This window comes from Sinohyriopsis cumingii, chromosome 11, assembly GCF_028554795.1.
Source record: "Sinohyriopsis cumingii isolate HCF-2022 chromosome 11, ASM2855479v2, whole genome shotgun sequence".
Classification (NCBI taxonomy): domain Eukaryota; kingdom Metazoa; phylum Mollusca; class Bivalvia; order Unionida; family Unionidae; genus Sinohyriopsis; species Sinohyriopsis cumingii.
The window spans coordinates 20,915,663-20,937,724 of NC_142971.1; the positions used below are offsets into that span (position 1 = coordinate 20,915,663).

General features: G+C 32.9%; 1 protein-coding gene across 1 annotated transcript in view; it reads left to right on the forward strand.

The window, feature by feature from the left end:
- The first annotated feature begins 2,075 nt into the window (after nt 1-2,075).
- Nucleotides 2,076-22,062, forward strand: part of LOC149787721 (polyphosphatidylinositol phosphatase SYNJ1-like) — a 109,075-nt gene continuing 89,088 nt past the window's right edge. Inside the window, exons 1-7 of the mRNA XM_089973920.1 lie at nt 2,076-2,199; nt 4,986-5,072; nt 6,159-6,426; nt 7,508-7,733; nt 8,375-8,458; nt 16,319-16,477; nt 17,706-17,875. Of these exons, the coding sequence (XP_089830046.1) occupies nt 2,076-2,199; nt 4,986-5,072; nt 6,159-6,426; nt 7,508-7,733; nt 8,375-8,458; nt 16,319-16,477; nt 17,706-17,875 (1,118 nt within the window). The remainder of the gene's footprint in view (nt 2,200-4,985; nt 5,073-6,158; nt 6,427-7,507; nt 7,734-8,374; nt 8,459-16,318; nt 16,478-17,705; nt 17,876-22,062) is intronic.

A 22,062-nucleotide genomic window follows, 5' to 3' on the forward strand; every position in this document is an offset into this window, starting at 1 on the left:
CTCTTCGGATTGAAAGACAGACTCCGTACTATGACTGAATTTTGTAACGCGTGTTAGGATTGGTGAAAAACTAAAACCGTTACGATCCACTCTGACACTACACATAACTCCGTTCACTTCATTCCCTTAACCTGTTCTCGTCACAAGATGTGGACAAACGTAGAATCATCTACCCCTGTATGGCTCATGCTGCTCCGCACGGACTTACCCATGTATGTGAAATCTTCATGAAAAGTCATCCAGATCACCAATACGAGCGTTTGGAAAAGACGAATATATGTGGAGAGACAAAGTTGTCTGAAGAGAGTCCTCATCAACGGCCCAGAAATCAGAAGAAGTTTGAGGAAGAGAAGAAGACCTTACCGATGTCCTCTATATTAACGGAATGGTTTTAACAAAAAAGACAAAGGTGTACCCCAACATAAATTTCAAAATATAAAAATGGGGTGTCAATGGTCATAGGAAACTCGGACTACTCCTTCCGTAACAGATCATACAGAATCCTTAGTAAGGTTTTTATTGACAGTTATTTTAGTGTAACCCCCTCTGATGGTGTCATCCGGTACGGTCGGCACCCCCCCCCCTTCGCCAGCGAGGCCACTGATTAGGTTCCCAGTCTAACCATCGTAAAACCATATTCAACAGCAGTTGCGTTTTACTGGATCCAGAAGGGCAGTGACGAGTGTCCGAACAGTGTGTGTGTGTGTGTGATTTGGATTTTTAACGTAGCTTTAACAATTTTTCTGTCATATCGTTACGATGTCTACATTGTGGGAGTTTATAGTGATGTCTAGCACTGGGGCATCATGCCGCAATCATGTAGCATGATGTCCCACCCAGTCACATTATCCTGACACCAGGCCGACCAATCCTAACACTAATCTCTTAATGCTGAGCGACAAGAGAAGCAGCTGTTAGTACCATTTTTGTAAGTCTTTGGTATGATTCAGCCGGGGATCAAATCCACGACCTCCCGCATCCGAGGCGGACGCTCTAACCACTTGGCCACCGGAGCGGTCGTGTCCGAACGGAGTTTGGAAACAGTTCCATCACCATGCTTGGCTGTTTTAGTTGTTGCTTGCGTGGAAAAATCGATGACTGTAAAGCCCTTTTTGTTCTTACCAAAATCATCAGCGAATTTTCTTTTGTGTGACGCCATTGAATAATAGGCCGATAAATCAGCCATTCACCCGTGATGATATTGATTTTCGGGTGAGGGGCTGATATCACCTATTCATTAAAAGCTGCAATAAGCTGCATTCATTTTTGGCTGCACACATCGGTGTACATGTTATACACTTACCAGTATTTCTCGTGGCTGTGCAGCTACCGTCGGCTGAAGGTTCTTTTGGTGACATGTAGATTATATTTCCTGAGCAAGTCATGTTTGGTGACTTGTAAATCCACCTGGAATAGCACAACCATCTGTCCTGTGGCCATTTTGAATTTCGCGCTTGATATGGCTATTAGCACTTACCGGCATGTGTCCAAAGAGTACGCGGGTTTGTTCCGGAGTGATTTGCATGCAGAAAAATTGCACGTATTAATGAACAGGTGACATCAGACCCACAATATCGTCCATCACTATCAACACAGATTTGTGGGGTTGATTTATCGGACTAATTGAATAATTGTCTGTCGATATAATACGGTCATACCTTCATATTGTGCGAGATGTCATGTGAAATCACGGGCCCAGAAAGCCAACTCAATTCAAACACCCAATCGACGAGCAGAGGTTACTGGAACTTGTGTTCGATGTGGAGCAAAGGAATTTACCTTCATCGGAACTTTCAGTTCGATCGGGAAAAACTGAAAGAGTCACTAAACTTCCTTTTACGGAAAATTAATATTTTTTTAAAAAGCGATTTTCATGGAAGACTGACAGTGTCTTCATGAAATGGGTATATATTTAGGTGACAAATGCTTATTTGTAACGACAAAAGTCATCTATACCTTGAAAGCTTTGGTTTTCCTGAAAAACTATTAAGTTCATGGACCCAACGGTCGTTGTTAAAATTTGCTATATGCCGTAAGCAGAATTCAACTTTAGGCCTAAAGAAACCGAAACAAAGATGGCGGCGATTAGCAGAAGCTTTCGTGTGTACCACAAACTTGAGCCGCCGTACAGTGTTATACTTGAAAATAAGTCCTTGGATGATACGCTGATGTTTGAGAGTCATACTATCACAACTCTATGTAGGTTATTTTTGTCGTTTTTTTTTTTTACTTACCCTTAGTTTGCATCGTGTCCTCATTATCATAGGAGATCGATCGGACTAGCTCAATCTGAATATTATACCTACCGTCACTCGTCATCCCTAATAGGTTCATTGTCTCCAGCCTCATTTCAGTCAAATGTATAAAATGTTATTATATATAGGAATTACGTTTTCACTAATATATTCTCACAAATTCAACAAATACAGACCAACGTCATAGTGTCGACTACAAGGTACGACACATCACCCGATATTTTTTTCGGGGGGGGGGGGGAGGGGGATGGGTCTTACCGCCTAACTAGCGTGTTTCGATGTCCACTAACAGTGTAACGAAAGTCGTATTTTCAGGAATATCACACACAACTGCAACTAGTAACGACGCTTTTCTGCAAAGTAAAGTTATAATGTTTTTGTCAGATTTTACTTACCTTGATGTCTTTTCTCTAAATTCAAATTCTCACCAAAAATGGACCTGTTTTCAAGTTTTTTTGGCCTACATTTCAGTTGGCTGGAAAGCGATGAAAGTTGGGAATGCCAAAATCAGGTTAAGTTGAAATATTATTTTTTAACTAAACGAATAAAAAATATATTATGACATAGGAACAGGCTATACAAAGCCATTATTTGGGTAGTAAGACAGCACTAAAACAAAACATGTGCTATGTCAGATAATGTCTTACATTGTAGGACTAAGTGTTGACTTTGCTGATGTTTGTGACACTTTAGCTGCACAACTCCCCGCCCCTTCCCCCTACTTGCCTTTCTGCCCAGTCCCACTCACCCAACAGTTTTGCTGGATTAGATTCAGAATGATCTAAATTTATCAGATTGTTTAATTTGTATGAATTTAGAGACTTGCCTGGCACCATAAAAGGGAGAAAAATACGTAAATTCAGTTTCCTGGAACTTGAAGACATTGGAGGGGGATATCATCAATGACCTTCAGTCAGACATCAGAATACATGATACTGTATTATTACGTTGTTATGGTTAGTATGAAATTTGTAAATGTTTAGGAATGAGCAAGGCCTGCTGAATGTGTATGGTGACAATTAATACTATAATACTTAAATTGTTTTATTTCCTTAGTCATATCAATAAAAGTTTTGATTGAGGGATTTGACTGGTGACAATTACTGTGTCATCATCAACACGGCTCTCTGCTATCCATTGAAAAATCAGTATTCCGATTGGCATTATCAAATTTCCTACTGAATTACATGTATCATTTTGAAATCACAAATCCCCATCCAATTTGTATTTTTGTTGTGTTGATGTTGAAATAATCTATACAACACAACAACACTGTGTCAGTACGAAATGACAGTGTCGCTTCAAACCCATGAGACACTATTGACATCTGGCTCCAGACTGTGCCTCTATAATTTTTAACATTTACCTTCAAAACACAAACCCAAGTCTGTTTTGAATCTTGATTTGACTCACAAAATCACTTCGATATATAACCTGAACAGTTTTTGGTAATCAGTAAGTGATTGTTCTGTACAAGATTAGTTTTGGAACTAGAATTATTGAATCATAGATGATTTTCACCTGCTATTCAACACTACTATCATTGTTGTCATTTCATGATGATTTGATCATCACACTTTGTTATATAGTCCTAACACATTTCCAAATCTTATAATTTGGCCATTTGAACTAAATTTTGTCTGAGAAAACTTAGGCAAGTCTGGAGGCAATATAATAAACTGTTTTGTTTTTGCTATTATAATCAAAATAAGAACATTTGTAGTGAATGCATCATTTCTTGGTAATACAATACAGTGGAGAGATTATGTAAATGACAGAGGTTTGAGCTGTCCATCTGTTTGATTTTCTTTGGTCTTGACACAAGATATGTTACAGTATTGGATTATGATTAATTGGGAATTACTGGCTTAAGTTCAATAAATTTTACCAATGTTAGCAGTAATATTTATCATGACAGAGGAATAATAAACTCAGTGCTTTTCATGACCAAATGTATTATTATGAGGCTGAGACAGAGTTCTGAAAATTCATAATTAAAATAAACATAATGATACACAAATCAGTAAAGTACTGCAATTGATGCAGTTCTTTGATCAATATTAGATAGTTGTTTACAAGAAAATATTTAATTTAGTCTGTTTGGTAAAAATGATAATATAAATATATGTAATAATAATAATAATAATATTAGTAGTAGTAGAAGTAGTAGTATTAACTCAGAAATGATTAGTACCCATGTTCCTTTAGGGCTGATTTATCATATATACTAACTTTTAAGTGATGTCCAGGTGAAAATTGCACAGACCTAGACTTGCCTTTGCATAATATGCTAGCAGATCTGGGTTTATGCAGTTGGGAGCAATTAGTAGAACAAACAACACAGACCTTGAGCTGCTGGAGCATTTTGTGATGGCAGTTCAGATTCCATGCTATTCGTAGTTTCATTTGACTTAAAAGCAAATTAATTTTATGACTTGTACTGGTTTCATAGACAGGGGCATAAATGTTAAACCCCTTGTCTTGAGCATTTATTTTAGTTTTGGGTATACATTTTATATATTATGCATTTTGACAATAGACAATTTCTTTGAACACAGTTATTTTCCATAATCTTACATTCCCATAGGTTGGTGATTGCTGATATGTATCATTGAGATTTTAGGGTTTCGAGTTTGAACCTGCATTCCTTACCCCAGACATTTAATAAATACAGGGACAAGTGGAATATTAGCTCTAAAATACTATAAAAAACTTTTTTAATTTTTGCAGCTTCAGCAGAAGTCGATACCATCAAGAAACAGTATACAAAGATTCATGATGCTTATGGCTGTCTGGGAGTGCTGAATCTCAATACAGGTATTATATCAGGGTTCTCAGTAGATTTCCAAACTAAAGAGTCAGTTGATCCTTGACCCCAAAGTCTCAGGAGGCAAAATAAAAATCTTGAGAGTCAAAACTGAAATCTTGAGAGTCATTTCTTTTGGACAGTCATGAGCCCATAGCTGTGATTCCTCATTAATGGTGGGAATATATGATTACGATTTCTAGTATCTTGCTCAATATTGAATAATGCTTGTACGGTATTTTGTAAGAAACATACAATCTCATTTTTGTAAAAGTGTTTGTCTTTCTATGTGTTACTGTGTGTATATTTTGTATATGAAGCATAGGAATGTTTTATACTTTATTATATTTTCAACTTTTCAACATACTCTGTTATCAACTGCACAAATCGTTTATATGCAAAAATATACCAGTACAACTGTGAAGGTTAAATATTATTCAGACATCAAGGATGTACATCACAGTATTGTCAGTTCACTTTCCCACTCATCCTTACATTTTCTAACAAGATTGAGTCTTCTCCTCAGAGCTGACACTATCTTTCTGTTTCTTTGGAGTCTGAGGTTCAGAAAATTCATCACTGGTGGGTCATTTCCAAGACTGAGACAGAAAAGCAAATTTACTTATTTGCGCCATTGCGATTTTAAATTTCAGCTTTATGCAGTGAGTGTTATATCAGTTAAAACAAATTTCTCAATGATCCATTAATTAAAATTTTCATGTTTTTTTTTTATGTTTTGTCAATTGAAGCAAATTAACCACAAATAAAACACTATCCCACCTTGAAAACTGGCTTCATGGGAAGCCATATATTCATATTTTGTCCATCTGATTTTGATTTAAAGCACAATCAAACAAATGCTGATATTTCATCTACCAACTTTTCTGCTGTGGCTTCACTGCTTGTAAAGTAATCCCATTGTTATGGAACCATTTCTGCAGTGAAAAGATGCCCAAAACAGGGTTGGCCTTCCGTGGTGTCATATGATTAAATAGCATTTTTGTTGAAAGGGTCTTTTAATGAGGGGACTGCCAAGTATAGAATAATTAACACATCACAGAATTAATTAATTTATCCTTTCATTCATTCATTTATAGGCGAAGAGCAGGTTTTATACCTAGTACTGGTGACTGGCTGCTTATCTGTCGGAAAAATTGCAGATTCTGAGATATTCTGCATTACTGGGACCCATTTTGTATCCCTTCAGAATCGTCCAAATGATGAAGAGCGAATAGTTGGAGTCAGAAATCTGCTCAATTCCCGGACTTTCTTTTTTGCATGGTCCCCATCAGGTACCCCTTGGGATCTTACACTGTGTGCTCAGAGGAAGTTTCAGGACCATGAAACAGACAATAGGTTCTTCTGGTATGTTTAAAGATCAGTGTGTACACTATCTTAATTGAGCTAAGTAAAAATCACTCCGAGGTCAGTGATCATTCCCTCAACTAACATTACTTATTTAAATACTGTTCCTTGTGCAGTCACACCTATTTTAAGCAGCAATGTGTTGGGTAGTAAAATTGACCTTTTAAAACCATTTTTATGTTAATTAAATTAAAGAGGTCAAGGAACAAATTGCTCTTTTTAGCTCTACTGGTCATAGACCAAAAGCTTATGTGATGGTCTGTTGACCACCCCTCCTCACTCCACCCCACCCCAGCCCCGAATGTGATTAGACATGTTTATTTTGTTAAAGAAAATACACCCATTGTTCAAAAGAATTCATCAACCATCGATCTTCAAACAACTGAAATGGCTGTCAATGGAGCTTGAAAAATTTAACCACTAGATTGTGCCTGGATTTACTTCAGTAAGGAAGACAGTATCAGGGTAAATATAGTACAAATGTTAGACTTGAAGCTGTGCAACAGTATCAGTATGGGCTGCCAGCTATGTGAGCTATTCTTGAAAACGTAGTCTCCGGTCCCCAGTCGATGCTGAATATTATAGCAGTATAAAGTAGAAATGGTCTTATCTTGGATTCCTGCAAACTATTTTGATCTGGTAGAGCATTAGTTCTTTGGAGTGGCTTTGTTTAAGAAAAGATGTTGCTTAATGTGACCCCTGTCATATATTTGACTTCTTATGAAATCTTGTTATCTTGAATATTTTATTCCTTAATCTGTTTTAACATTGGACTATATATCACTATAGGTGATGTATTTGTTGATTAGGAATGAATGTACCTAATTAGACATACCCATTTATTTCTGTCCTTTCTAATATAAATCTCCTTAGTGTGGCAATTAGTATGAAATATGTAAGAAGTTCATTAAATTACTTCTTTAACTGTCAAAGTGTTTTGTAATATCCTTTTAAAGTTAGAACTATTTTTATATACAAAATGTGATTATGGCAAGAGTAAAGAAATTAAATTTTAAGAAACTGTTGCAGGGTTGTGGTGTCTTTTGCTAATATTTGATTAATTACTATTAAACATTTGCAGGAATCGATCCCTTCACGTTCGTTTTCAAAGGTTTGCAATAGACTGTTCCTACTGGCTTTTAAAAATGATCTGTGGTGGTGTGGAAGTCCGCACGGTATACGTTGGTCATCGCCAAGCAAAAGCCTGTCTCATTTCTCGACTAAGCTGTGAGCGTGCTGGCACACGTTTTAATGTTCGAGGAACAAATGATGATGGACATGTCGCTAACTTCGTAGAGACAGAACAAGTAAGAAGTACAGTTACATCTTTACCTTGTTAAAACACAGCAGTTAGGGCCCATAACTACAGACCATTTTATGTAACAAAGCATGTGATATTGAGAACTGCAATATATATGGAACCTCATCTGTCAAATCTTGCCCTCTGTCTGGTTAACTGGAATAACCAAAGCTCTAAGCCTATTTAATTAGCATGGTAATAACACTGCATAGCCATGTGGTTATTATAACAATGTATATCGTAATTAAAACAAGAATGGTTGATTCAGAGGTGTTTTTTGATAATGGAACATAGTTGTGTCATAATACATGAGGATTGTCACAATTGTCAGGTAACTGGTCTTTTTTTCTCGTTGCAAAAGCTACAAATAAAAACTGCCCTGAATAAATACGGTCTTGTACCATGACACAATTTTGTTTCATCTCTCACATAATATTAAACCTATATCAATTTTTATACAGTTCTGTTCTTTTGTACTTTATGCCATGTGCTTACATTAGGCAGGTGGCTTGTATAGCAGGTTTGTATTTGAGTGATTTTTGCACAGTGTGCAGAATAGATTTACGTTCAGTGAGGTATGAAATTTTTTAGGGAACACAAAAATGTTATTATATAAAGAATAAAAGCTTTGATGTTTTTTATGACCAGGTGATATACCTAGATGACCAGATATCGTCATTCATTCAAACAAGAGGATCTGTACCTTTGTTCTGGGAACAACCTGGTCTCCAGGTAAATACCCAAAATTGCTTAAATTTTATCTGAACAGAAGAAAATCTTGTAAACCATTCTTAATTTAAGTTACAGTGCAGCGGCGATTATAATCATGATAACAGTAGTCATAGTAAGTAGTAGAGAACTGATGTATGGGTTAATCTGATTAAGATATAACGATTTATTACATCTCAAAAAGCTTCTTGTATTAAAACTTGGACATGTGATTCAATGTGTCTGTTATGAAACTTATCTCAGTATAATGTGAATTCTCCTTTTCTCACACTTGGCAGATTGAGATATATGTACCACTTCTGGTGAGTGACAGTATGCCATGTTGGTATCGACAATGTTAATGGTTTTACCAAGATGTATATTCCATACCTAATGGATGTTACGTACATGATTGCAGGGAGATGTAGCCTTGTTGGTTGAGTATTTGAGTGATAATTGAAGGGTAATTGCTTTGATACCAGACCTGCATAGCCTGGTCTGGCTTCCATAGAGAGCCCATGGGAAAGGCACTTAGATCCCATTTTCTGTGGCATGATATAGTGAACAATATATTCAAAGTACATGTATCATCAAAAGCCAGCCAACTTAATTGCATTTTTCGTAGGCAAGATATAGTCTTCTAGGAAACCCTTTTTCCTAGTAGTAAGTGAAGACTAATTAATTTTTTGTTGCAGTTAACATTCAAGGAGCTGAGACTTTGGATTGTGTTAAACAGATGTACATTGACTGCTTATTAATGTTCTGAAAAGATCATACACAAAATCTTTATTTCCTTATTGTTTGCTGATAATTGATACATGTAATTAGTTTCCACAGATTTAACAGTTTCATAATGTTAAGTTTTTCTTATATTTTATAGCATAGATGTTGAGAATAAAAATATTATAATTGTTTGTTCAAGATTATTTTTTGTATGTTTGAACTTCATAATTGTGGGTTTTTTTCTTACAAAAAGGCCATCTTTATTAGCATGTAAAATGTATGGATTTGCCTTGACATTTTAACTGAATTATTGTGAACATTGGAAATATTTTGTAAAAGGTTTAAAGTAATTTTATTGATGCTATAGAAATTGAACATCTTTTAAGCTTTTGGAGAACATGGCCTTGAAGGTGTATGTAAACACTTTCAGAAGTATGTTTTGACTGTTTTAAAACATGAGTTTTCTGTATGTTCTACATGTGTCACATGGCAAGTGTAAAAGAACTGCTCAATCGCTATAAAACATGAAGAAGAAGACAATAACCAGATCAAACAAAACCCATATTTAACACAAAATCTTTGCTTTTGATACTTCATGTGTTTTACATCATATTATATTATTTCATGTATTAAGTATATGTCTGCTGAAAAAAGTATGCTTAAGAAATACAGTAAAATTGGTTTTGAAAAACCACCCTTTGCCAAAAAATCATGGTTTCTCAAGAAGTGTGTCTCTCATGACAGGTTGTAACACTTTATAATCAACAAATTGTTGAAATGATAATCTGGTCTCACAAGGCGGGAAGTCTGTCATGACAGGTCATAACACTATGTAATTAACAAATGTATGGAATGAGAATGTGGTTTGACATGACAGGTCATCTTATATAGCAGTGGTCTTATGTAGGTTTTACTTTACAGACTCCTCAAATGGAGGCTTTCAATCAGGGTTGTAAATTGAGTCTCACTTGGGATAAATTTTGCAGAAAAAGTAAACTAGAGTCTTTACAGAGTTGTGCATCCTCTCACCAGTGGTCTGTTAACTGTTACCAAGACAGTTTTTATGCCAGTCTCTTCAGTATGCTTAAGTTGAATTTCATCATCCCTACATGCTGTTTCTATCAGTGTGCAGAAGAACAAATGCTGTGATTCATGGCATCCCTAAATTAAAGGTGACTGTCTTTTAGATGTTTTACTGTAGTATTATTTATTTTCATTGGGCTCAATTTTCGTTGTTTTGTATTTTAAAAAAGGCATTTTCATGGGTACTTAAATTCATGGTTTTGTATTTTTTTTAAAAGGCATTTTCATGGGTACTTAAATTCATGGTTTTGTATTTTTTTTAAAAGGCATCTTCATGGGTACTTAAATTCATGGTTTTGTATTTAAAAAGGGCATTTTCATGGGTACTTAAATTCATGGTTTTGTATTTTTTTAAAGGCATTTTCATGGGTACTTAAATTCATGGTTTTGTATTTTTTTTAAAAGGCATTTTCATGGGTACTTAAATTCATGGTTTTATATTTAAAAAAGGCATTTTCATGGGTACTTAAATTCATGGTTTTGTATTATTTTTAAAAGGCATTTTCATGGGTACTTAAATTCATGGTTTTGTATTTTTTTAAAAGGCATTTTCATGGGTACTTAAATTCATGGTTTTGTATTTAAAAAAGGCATTTTCATGGGTACTTAAATTCATGGTTTTGTATTTAAAAAAGGCATTTTCATGGGTACTTAAATTCATGGTTTTGTATTTAAAAAAGGCATTTTCATGGGTACTTAAATTCATGGTTTTGTATTTTTTTTAAAAGGCATTTTCATGGGTACTTAAATTCATGGTTTTGTATTTTTTTTTAAAGGCATTTTCATGGGTACTTAAATTCATGGTTTTGTATTTAAAAAAGGCATTTTCATGGGTACTTAAATTCATGGTTTTGTATTTAAAAAAGGCATTTTCATGGGTACTTAAATTCATGGTTTTGTATTTTTTTAAAAGGCATTTTCATGGGTACTTAAATTCATGGTTTTGTATTTTTTTTAAAAGGCATTTTCATGGGTACTTAAATTCATGGTTTTGTATTTAAAAAAGGCATTTTCATGGGTACTTAAATTCATGGTTTTGTATTTAAAAAAAGACATTTTCATGGGTACTTAAATTCATGGTTTTGTATTTTTTTTAAAAGGCATTTTCATGGGTACTTAAATTCATGGTTTTGTATTTAAAAAAGGCATTTTCATGGGTACTTAAATTCATGGTTTTGTATTTAAAAAAGACATTTTCATGGGTACTTAAATTCATGGTTTTGTATTTTAAAAAAGGCATTTTCATGGGTACTTAAATTCATGGTTTTGTATTTAAAAAAGACATTTTCATGGGTACTTAAATTCATGGTTTTGTATTTAAAAAAAAGGCATTTTCTTGGGTACTTAAATTCATGGTTTTGTATTTAAAAGCATTTTCATGGGTACTTAAATTCATGGTTTTGTATTTAAAAAAGGCATTTTCATGGGTACTTAAATTCATGGTTTTGTATTTTAAAAAGGCATTTTCATGGGTACTTAAATTCATGGTTTTGTATTCTAAAAAGGCATTTTCATGGGTACTTAAATTCATGGTTTTGTATTTTTAAAAGGCATTTTCATGGGTACTTAAATTCATGGTTTTGTATTTTAAAAAGGCATTTTCATGGGTACTTAAATTCATGGTTTTGTATTTAAAAAAGGCATTTTCATGGGTACTTAAATTCATGGTTTTGTATTTTAAAAAAGGCATTTTCATGGGTACTTAACTTCATGGTTTTGTATTTTAAAGAAGACATTTTCATGGGTACTTAAATTCATGGTTTTGTATTTTTAAAAAAGGCATATTCATGGGTACTTAAATTCATGGTTTTGTATTTTAAAAAAGACATTTTCATGGGTACTTAAATTCATGGTTTTGTATTTTAAAAAGGCATTTTCATGGGTACTTAAATTCATGGTTTTGTATTTTAAAAAGGCATTTTCATGGGTACTTAAATTCATGGTTTTGTATTTAAAAAAAGACATTTTCATGGGTACTTAAATTCATGGTTTTGTATTTAAAAAAAGACATTTTCATGGGTACTTAAATTCATGGTTTTGTATTTAAAAAAGACATTTTCATGGGTACTTAAATTCATGGTTTTGTATTTTAAAAAAAGGCATTTTCATGGGTACTTAAATTCATGGTTTTGTATTTAAAAAAGGCATTTTCATGGGTACTTAAATTCATGGTTTTGTATTTTAAAAAGACTTTTTCATGGGTACTTAAATTCATGGTTTTGTATTTTAAAAAAGACATTTTCATGGGTACTTAAATTCATGGTTTTGTATTTTTAAAAGGCATTTTCATGGGTACTTAAATTCATGGTTTTGTATTTTAAAAAGGCATTTTCATGGGTACTTAAATTCATGGTTTTGTATTTAAAAAAGGCATTTTCATGGGTACTTAAATTCATGGTTTTGTATTTTAAGAAAGGCATTTTCATGGGTACTTAACTTCATGGTTTTGTATTTTAAAAAAGACATTTTCATGGGTACTTAAATTCATGGTTTTGTATTTTAAAAAAGGCATTTTCATGGGTACTTAAATTCATGGTTTTGTATTTTAAAAAAAGGCATTTTCATGGGTACTTAAATTCATGCTTTTGTATTTTAAAAAAGGCATTTTCATGGGTACTTAACTTCATGGTTTTGTATTTTAAAAAAGTCATTTTCATGGGTACTTAAATTCATGGTTTTGTATTTTTTAAAAAGGCATTTTCATGGGTACTTAAATTCATGGTTTTGTATTTTAAAAAAGACATTTTCATGGGTACTTAAATTCATGGTTTTGTATTTTAAAAAAGGCATTTTCATGGGTACTTAAGTTCATGGTTTTGTATTTTAAAAAAAGGCATTTTCATGGGTACTTAAATTCATGGTTTTGTATTTTTTTTAAAAGGCATTTTCATGGGTACTTAATTTCATGGTTTTGTATTTAAAAAAGGCATTTTCATGGGTACTTAAATTCATGGTTTTGTATTTAAAAAAAGGCATTTTCATGGGTACTTAAATTCATGGTTTTGTATTTAAAAAAGGCATTTTCGTGGGTACTTAAATTCATGGTTTTGTATTTTTTTAAAAAGGCATTTTGATGGGTACTTAAATTCATGGTTTTGTATTTAAAAAGGCATTTTCATGGGTACTTAAATTCATGGTTTTGTATTTAAAAAAAGACATTTTCATGGGTACTTAAATTCATGGTTTTGCATTTTAAAAAAGGCATTTTCATGGGTACTGAAATTCATGCTTTTTGTATTTAAAAAAAAGACATTTTCATGGGTACTTAAATTCATGGTTTTGTATTTTTTGAAATGGCATTTTCATGGGTACTTAAATTCATGGCTTTGTATTTTTTTAAAAGGCATTTTCATGGGTACTTAAATTCATGGTTTTGTATTTAAAAAAGGCATTTTCATGGGTACTTAAATTCATGGTTTTGTATTTAAAAAAAGACATTTTCATGGGTACTTAAATTCATGGTTTTGTATTTAAAAAAAGGCATTTTCATGGGTACTTAAATTCATGGTTTTGTATTTAAAAAAGACATTTTCATGGGTACTTAAATTCATGGTTTTGTATTTAAAAAAAAGGCATTTTCATGGGTACTTAAATTCATGGTTTTGTATTTAAAAAAGGCATTTTCATGGGTACTTAAATTCATGGTTTTGTATTTAAAAAAGGCATTTTCATGGGTACTTAAATTCATGGTTTTGTATTTTAAAAAGACATTTTCATGGGTACTTAAATTCATGGTTTTGTATTTTAAAAAAGACATTTTCATGGGTACTTAAATTCATGGTTTTGTATTTTAAAAAGGCATTTTCATGGGTACTTAAATTCATGGTTTTGTATTTTAAAAAAGCATTTTCATGGGTACTTAAATTCATGGTTTTGTATTTTAAAAAGGCATTTTCATGGGTACTTAAATTCATGGTTTTGTATTTTTAAAAGGCATTTTCATGGGTACTTAAATTCATGGTTTTGTATTTTAAAAAGGCATTTTCATGGGTGCTTAAATTCATGGTTTTGTATTTTAAAAAAGGCATTTTCATGGGTACTTAAATTCATGGTTTTGTATTTTAAAAAAGGCATTTTCATGGGTACTTAAATTCATGGTTTTGTATTTTAAAAAAGACATTTTCATGGGTACCTAAATTCATGGTTTTGTATTTTTAAAAAAGGCATTTTCATGGGTACTTAAATTCATGGTTTTGTATTTTAAAAAAGACATTTTCATGGGTACTTAAATTCATGGTTTTGTATTTTTAAAAAGGCATTTTCATGGGTACCTAAATTCATGGTTTTGTATTTTTAAAAAAGGCATTTTCATGGGTACTTAAATTCATGGTTTTGTATTTTAAAAAAGACATTTTCATGGGTACTTAAATTCATGGTTTTGTATTTTAAAAAAGGCATTTTCATGGGTACTTAAATTCATGGTTTTGTATTTTAAAAAAGACATTTTCATAGGTACTTAAATTCATGGTTTTGCCTGTCAAAATTTGCATATTAGTAGGTATTTAATTTCATGGTTTAACCTCCACAAATACCTAAAATAAAGAATACAAAGAATACAGCTATGCTGTTGCAAACAGCAGTCACTTTAATGTTTAAAACAATACCTGTATGAGCACAAATTAAAGACCTGGCAAGTTCAATACTTACACCGTGTTTTCAACCAAGTGATTAACATCATTCGAAGCAAACGCAGTCAACAAGACTAAAACAATATTTCCATCTCTATGAGCACAAATAAAACACATGTCAAGATTAATCACTGTCGCCATGTTTTCATTTGAGTGCTCAACATCATAAGGAAGCAGATGCAGTCAACAACACTAGGCCAATCGGTTATTAAAGTACACTTGAATTATCTCTTACTTAAACCACTGTCCATCAAGTTGCACCATCAGTACTCTCTGATGATGATGACGTTAACACAGTGGGTTAAGAGTGGTAAAATTCAACTTAGACTCCCCGCCGCTGAATGAATAATTGCAGCTCACGGGACAATGAGCAAAAGATCAGACCTAATTATCAGTTGTTTTGAGAAAGCTGGACTTGTTTAATTCAGCAATTTGGGGATTATTTACCTGGGAAGAATTTGTGAGTAGCATGAGACTTGATTGACACGATATTGATACAGTGGCTTTGGCCAAAAATCTGAAGTGTGAGCTGTAATTTGTGTATATACATAGTGTTTCATTAATAATAGTGTTTCAAGAAATAATTATATTATTTTACAGGATTGTTGTTCTTTTGTATTAAAAATTTCATGGAAAAAATAACATGTGCTTTCAGAAGGATTTAAATATTTCAACAACAGTTGTACTGGAATCGATTTGAATAAGTATTAAACTTAATTTTCATATACTTTTATTTTGTAATATATGTTTTCTTTCATTTTTAGTATTACTGTACTATTGTTTGAATTCTTATGCTTTTTCTTTATTTTCTCTCTATCCTTACTTACCTCACATATCGGTTTAAGGCAGTGAGTGTAAAATTATGGCTATCAGATACCTTATCAAACATGTGCATTGAAGCAATATAAAATGATTTATAATTCTTGTTTCAAAAGGTTAAATTAAAAAATAAAGCAAACACATTTAAAAGCTAAATTTAATTACCAGATTACGGTATTGACCTTGATTCGTCAAATACTAGTAGCTGTGTTAATCTCAAGGAATGAAACACTGTAAGAAAACAGGGGTGGGGGCATCATCCTACGTGGCTTATTTTTCATTGGATTAAATTCATGGTTTCTGGTCAGCAAAGAAAACCATAGAAAATTGATGATACTACAGTATATTGAGATAATTTGTACATAAATTTACTATTAAATAATTAAATGGAATCCATGACTATATAAAAGGGACTACATTGTATAGATACCTTATAGTGAGGAAATGCTACATATAAAGGTGGCTAGTATTTGGTTTTTTTTTATTAGGAGGGCTTTTTATTAGTGAGTTATATGGTCAGTCTCCAGATGAAGGCAGATTACAGAGGGGAATTTTTTAGGGAAGTTTAACTGTACATATATTTATTTATTGACGTACTGCTAATTCCTCTCAATATGACTTTGTATTCCAGGTAGGGTCCCACAAAGTAAAGATGTCTCGGGGCTATGAGGCTTCGGCCCCAGCATTTGAGAGACATTTTAATATGCTGAAGCAGCATTATGGGGACCAGGTCATCGTGGACCTTTTGGGACAGAAGGAGGGAGAACATATGCTAAGTCAGGCTTTTCATGTAAGGACAGTATTCTGCTGGATAGTAGACTTGGCACTGATTAATTCACCCATAAAAAGTGTTTTAAAAAAGATAGTATTGATGAGTGAGTGAAAACAATGGGTGTCAGTTAAATAAAAGAAAGATGGAAGGACTAAATTTTTTGGTGGAGATAAGAGAGATCTGGCCTCATATTTCCAGACTGTTTGAACATGAGCTGAAAACCACTAGCATCATATGTAATCCTTGGACTGCCTATGTGGTTTTTAGAGTAATTCAAGTCAAGCAAGATCCTAAAAGTTCTATGATTCTAACTTCTTTATAATTGAAGTTACAGAACTTAAAAGATCTTGGATTCTGACATTGAGTTTTGTGTTCAAAGCCCTATATTCTCAAAAGTGTTTCAGCATAAAAGACTGAAACCAAAGCTCAGAGTAAAAAAAACTGATAGTCTGCAGATGTGATTAGAATGAAGTTAAGCTCACAGGACATTCAGGGCATACTCAACTTTGTATTTTTTGCTGAGAGCACAGATTTTTCAGGACATTGTTGACATTTTTTTCTTTTGCATACATCTCAGATTTAAGTTTATAGGTTTTCCCAATGTATCATATTCAACTTTGATATTTTGAGCTCAGAAAGTTTAAAAAATATATGGTCAGGAAAACTTCGATGCTGAATTAGGTAAATTCCACTGTTTTTGCGGGGCTATAATACTAGACAAAAATTTAGCACTTGGCATAGTCATAAAACAATTTTAAAACGTCAGTGCTTTGTTATTTTTTTTAAAACATAGTATATGAGATGGAAAAGGTAAATAATCAATGAAGGAAGAGTTCAGACTTTTAATTTTTTCTTTATATTTTGGATTTAATATTTTACAGTATGGAACTTTGTTGAGGTTGTTACAATGTATATATAGTTCTTGAATTAAAAATGTTCACATATGCCCAGAATATTAAATGATCAAATCTCTCATTTTGTAAGAAAAAAAGTTAAAAGCAATAATGAAAGAGCCCTGTATTGGTGTCTTCTTGTCATATTCTTTTAGAGCCAGCAATCTATATAGTAAATTAACCAATTTTCAGGGTCATTCATTTGAATACCCATTGATCCCTCTCTAGAAACAACATGACCACATATTCAGCCCATATTATAAAGCATGAAGAAGATATTTTTCATAAAATCATAAAAGATGGATCTTTACAATTGACATTTATAATAACTTCATATACTTGTATACTTACAGAATCACCACAAGGCTTCAATTTATGCCCAAGACATGCCATTGGTACAATTTGATTATCATTCTGAGTGCAGGGGAGGAAATCTAAAGAATTTAGAAAAGCTGAAAAGTAAACTGTTGAAATATATTGAAAGTTTTGATTTCTTTTACTCAGAAGGAGGTGAAAGGAAGAGGTGAGGATGAGTTCAAATATAAGCACAGTAAATTTTATTAGGACTCAACAGTCCTAATGATGCTTTTTATCATCAAGCTTTCAGGTCAGGTGTGGTGATGTTGCCCTTGCTTCTTTAAAATATGTTTATCCATCTGTCCAGTACTACATCTACTGTAATGCAGTATAAATTAGGAAACTTTAGTTATCATGTCCCTGTGGTAGCCATCTGTGAGAGTTGTGTCAATTTTTACTACTATCCTTTGTGCCTGGAAGGGTGTCTTGAGAGTCGGATGTAAAAATTAAATTACAATGACATTTTCATGAGATATTTTGAATTCACAGTTTATCGTGAGATACCATTTTCATGGGGTACCAGTTATTATGGATACATTTTTTGTGGGGTACCAGTTTTCACTGGATAACAGTTTTCATGGATTTTGTGGTTTCTCCAGACCATGAATTTAAAGATATGCACAACAAATAAAAGGTACAGGGTCTGTCAGAATGAACAAATTGTCTTACACATAAAAAGAAATGAATTAAGAATATTGTGTGCAGTTGTAGCAAGAAGACCATATATATGTGGTGTATTTGGCATTGTGATGTACAAGACATTGTCTGGGGGTGGATAATGGGAAAAGGGGGTGTTAAATAATAATGCAGTGAAAGGTGTAGAATTTGCATTAGTAGGCTAACAAATTTCCTCTGGTATGCTTCCATGTAGGATTTAATCGGGAAGAGTTTAAATGCTTGACATTGTATTTGTATTGCTGTTCATCCTAACTTAGTTCATGCCATTGATATGCGCACCATGTTTCTCACAACCTCTCGGGCACGTTTTGAGATCTAACATCCTCATCTGGGTCACCAACAAATGTGTTGATTAAGATATATTTGATGAAATGAGATTTAAATATTTACTACAATTCAGATCAAGGAAAACAATGAAAATGTCAGGTTTAACTCAGAGTTTGTGGCTATGGAATGAGTGTTAGCTGTTCATGTCGGTGCCACTGTTCACATGTTGACTTTCTTTAGAGAGAACCAACATTATGATTTCAAAGATGGCATAGACTATGTAAATGATTGGTTACTGTAACATGTGCTTCTTATATCATCTTATAAAAATATAAATCCAGTGGAAAGCCATTTGAAATATGAAATCAAAGTATTTGCTATAAAGTGGCCTTTAAGAAACTTAAAAATTCACTATATTTTTAAAAAAATTTAAATTTATCAAATAGCTTGAAAGAAAAATACTTTTAAAAAACTCACCATATTTATTTTGTTATTTTTATTATCCAGTCCAGTATGTGCTTGAAAGCAATAAAATGTGTGCAAATAATAATAATGCAGCAACACTATAAATGGTTGATTTATACACCAGGGCATAATTGACACATTCCAATTGTATAATGTGGCATTTATATTGGGGACACTAACCATGGATGAACTTAGAGAACTTGGCAAGCATCAACATGTTTGGAAACATGGTAGCAAGCAAAGGATTTGGAGGGCTTGTACAATGTCATCACAATGAATACATTAAGTTGATATAGTTGAACACCTTCTATTGTAAGTTTTTCACAATATTATGATGCAAAGGGCATAAACCATGCGGGTCAAGGATTTCCCTGCATGGGATTGCTTGGTATATTGTGGTAGCCTCTATCTGTCCAGCAATCCTTTGGTCCATAACTCTGTTTCTTCCTAAATGACTTTGCTGAAAAACTCATCAGAATTCATAACTTACATATTGTTATGTATATTTAACTAATTGTTTGTCTGTTAGTTTTATATATAAAAAATTATTTCATTACATGCTATTGTAATATAACATTGTTTACTTGACTTGACCTTGTCTAAAATTGAGTTCATTTTTGCTTGACCTGGCTGACTTTTTTTTATTTATATAAATTTCATTTTTGTAAACAACTAAAAATAGCTTCATTATACTCTATTTGCATGAGCTCATTAACTGAATTATTATTCATTTAAACAAGAAGTTGTTAATATGTTTATCAGGGTCAGAGTTTTGGAGATTCCCATGTGAATTTTATAGGTTATTGTGTTTTGAGTAAACAAAATCATTCTATAAGGTTATTTTCCATTAGATATTGGTTGTTTTTAGAAAATGCTGATGTGATCTGAGGTCAAACAGAGAACTATATTATTTTGTGACTAAGAATTTCACCAGTTGTGCTTTAACATCTAGCACTTTAAGTTGCATTATGTTGCGTCCAGTTTGGGCTGAATTTTATTTTCTTCAAATTAATGAATTCAAGTGATTATTTTCCCTGGAAATACAAACGTGCTCTGACAGAATTCTTGGATTAAGACATTAATTGGAATTTATGCTGAATTAAACCTAGAATAATATTTCTGTGATTCAATAAGAAACTGTTGACACATCAGCACTTCACTGACTATAACAGACTTGTCATTGCTTTCAATTTTGGATTTCTTCTGGACTTGAACTGAACTTATTCAGGACTTTTTATTACTAGGACTTGTGTCTTTAATTCTTGGATTATTTGTGGATTTAAGTCACAATACTGTAAGTTATTTTTTCTCATTTTTAACTTTGTATTCTTGGGAAATAAATTATGCTCCTTGGTCCCTGTCTTCTCTTGGTCCATGTCTTCTCTTGGTCCCTGTCTTCTCTTGGTCCCTGTCTTCTCTTGGTCCATGTCTTCTCTTGGTCCATGTCTTCTCTTGGTCCCTGTCTTCTCTTGGTCCATGTCTTCTTCAAGCTATCTTCTTCTCACTGTTCCTTGTCTTCTTTTCCTTGGTCTTTCTATGTCCATATCTTCTTTTTGGTCTCATTCTTTTCATTTGTATTTTCTTCTCCTTAATCCCTGTCTTGTTATTTGTGTCTTTTTTTTCTTCATTATCTCTGTGTTTTCTTTGTCCCGGTCTTCTACTCCATGGTTCTTGTCTTCTTCTTCTCTGTTTTTTCTTCTTGGCTCCTGATGAATGACGCCATAGAGATTCTGCTAAATTTCTCCTTGTCTATTGGAAAATGTAAGATATAAAGGAGGCAAATTTTTTGGCATTAATTTGAATGATAACTGACATAAAAATATGAATAATCTTGTCTTTTATTGGTAAAATAGTTTTTTGCATGTTGTAATCATTTCCAGCCAAAATTATTAATTATATATATATATATATATATATATATATATATATATATATATATATATATATATATATATATATATATATATATATGATTGTATGAAAGATTATTAGCACTATCAGGTAAGACACTAAAGGATCATTGAATAAGAGGTATTTTGCTTCCATATGATTCTTTGTTGTGATAGGTTTTTTAATTCTTTCAGTTAAAGTCTGTTTGTTGAGTTGTGTCTCCTTGGTCGCTAGGAGCAAGTTGTAAGGTGACATATAATAAAATGAAAGTTACAAAATGACATTTTTTCAAAGTTTTTGACAGAAACTTAATATATGCTGTGATAGTACAGTCCTCAGTCACAGCCTGGGGTGGATAGATTGGGTAGGAAATAAAATTTCATAATAGGTAGTAAAAAGTTCCAAGATTATCATGGCAAGCCATCATAGTTCTGGTGGGTACTTTTCTTTATCCATGCACCAATACATTCATATTTTATTGGAAGCACTTACGATCAGTACACACTTCTAAGTCAAGTGCAGCTGCAAACTGCACTGACCCAGAGCCTTTGTACCATAATGTGCTGGCAAATCTAGGTCTGTGTAGTTTGTTACGAGTTATCAGTTGAACAAACATTATAGACCATGGTCTGCTGGGTTTATCATTTGCAGTTGGACTCAATGTATAAGCAAGTAACATGCTATATACAAGTACATCCAGATACCAACCACAGACTGTTATCTTATCTCTATTGACTTGCTGTGTGTTCTGCATTATTTCCTCCTATTATTAAGCTGTCTTGCTAAACTGAAGATAACAAAATAGTTTTGAACTTTTATGAGATCTGTAATGTGACCCCAGACTCTGTTGCTTATGTAATTAGCAGAACTGGTTATCATTCACATGTGAAACCCAACTATTCTTCCCTAGAAAGATACCCGTGGTAGAGGTTGGGCGCTCAGCATCCCCTCATCATATTACTTATTCTAACATAATGTTATTGGGGAACATATTCGAAGGAAAAAGCAAATTTTTAAATAAATTGTTCCTTTGAGAATACTTACAAATTTACA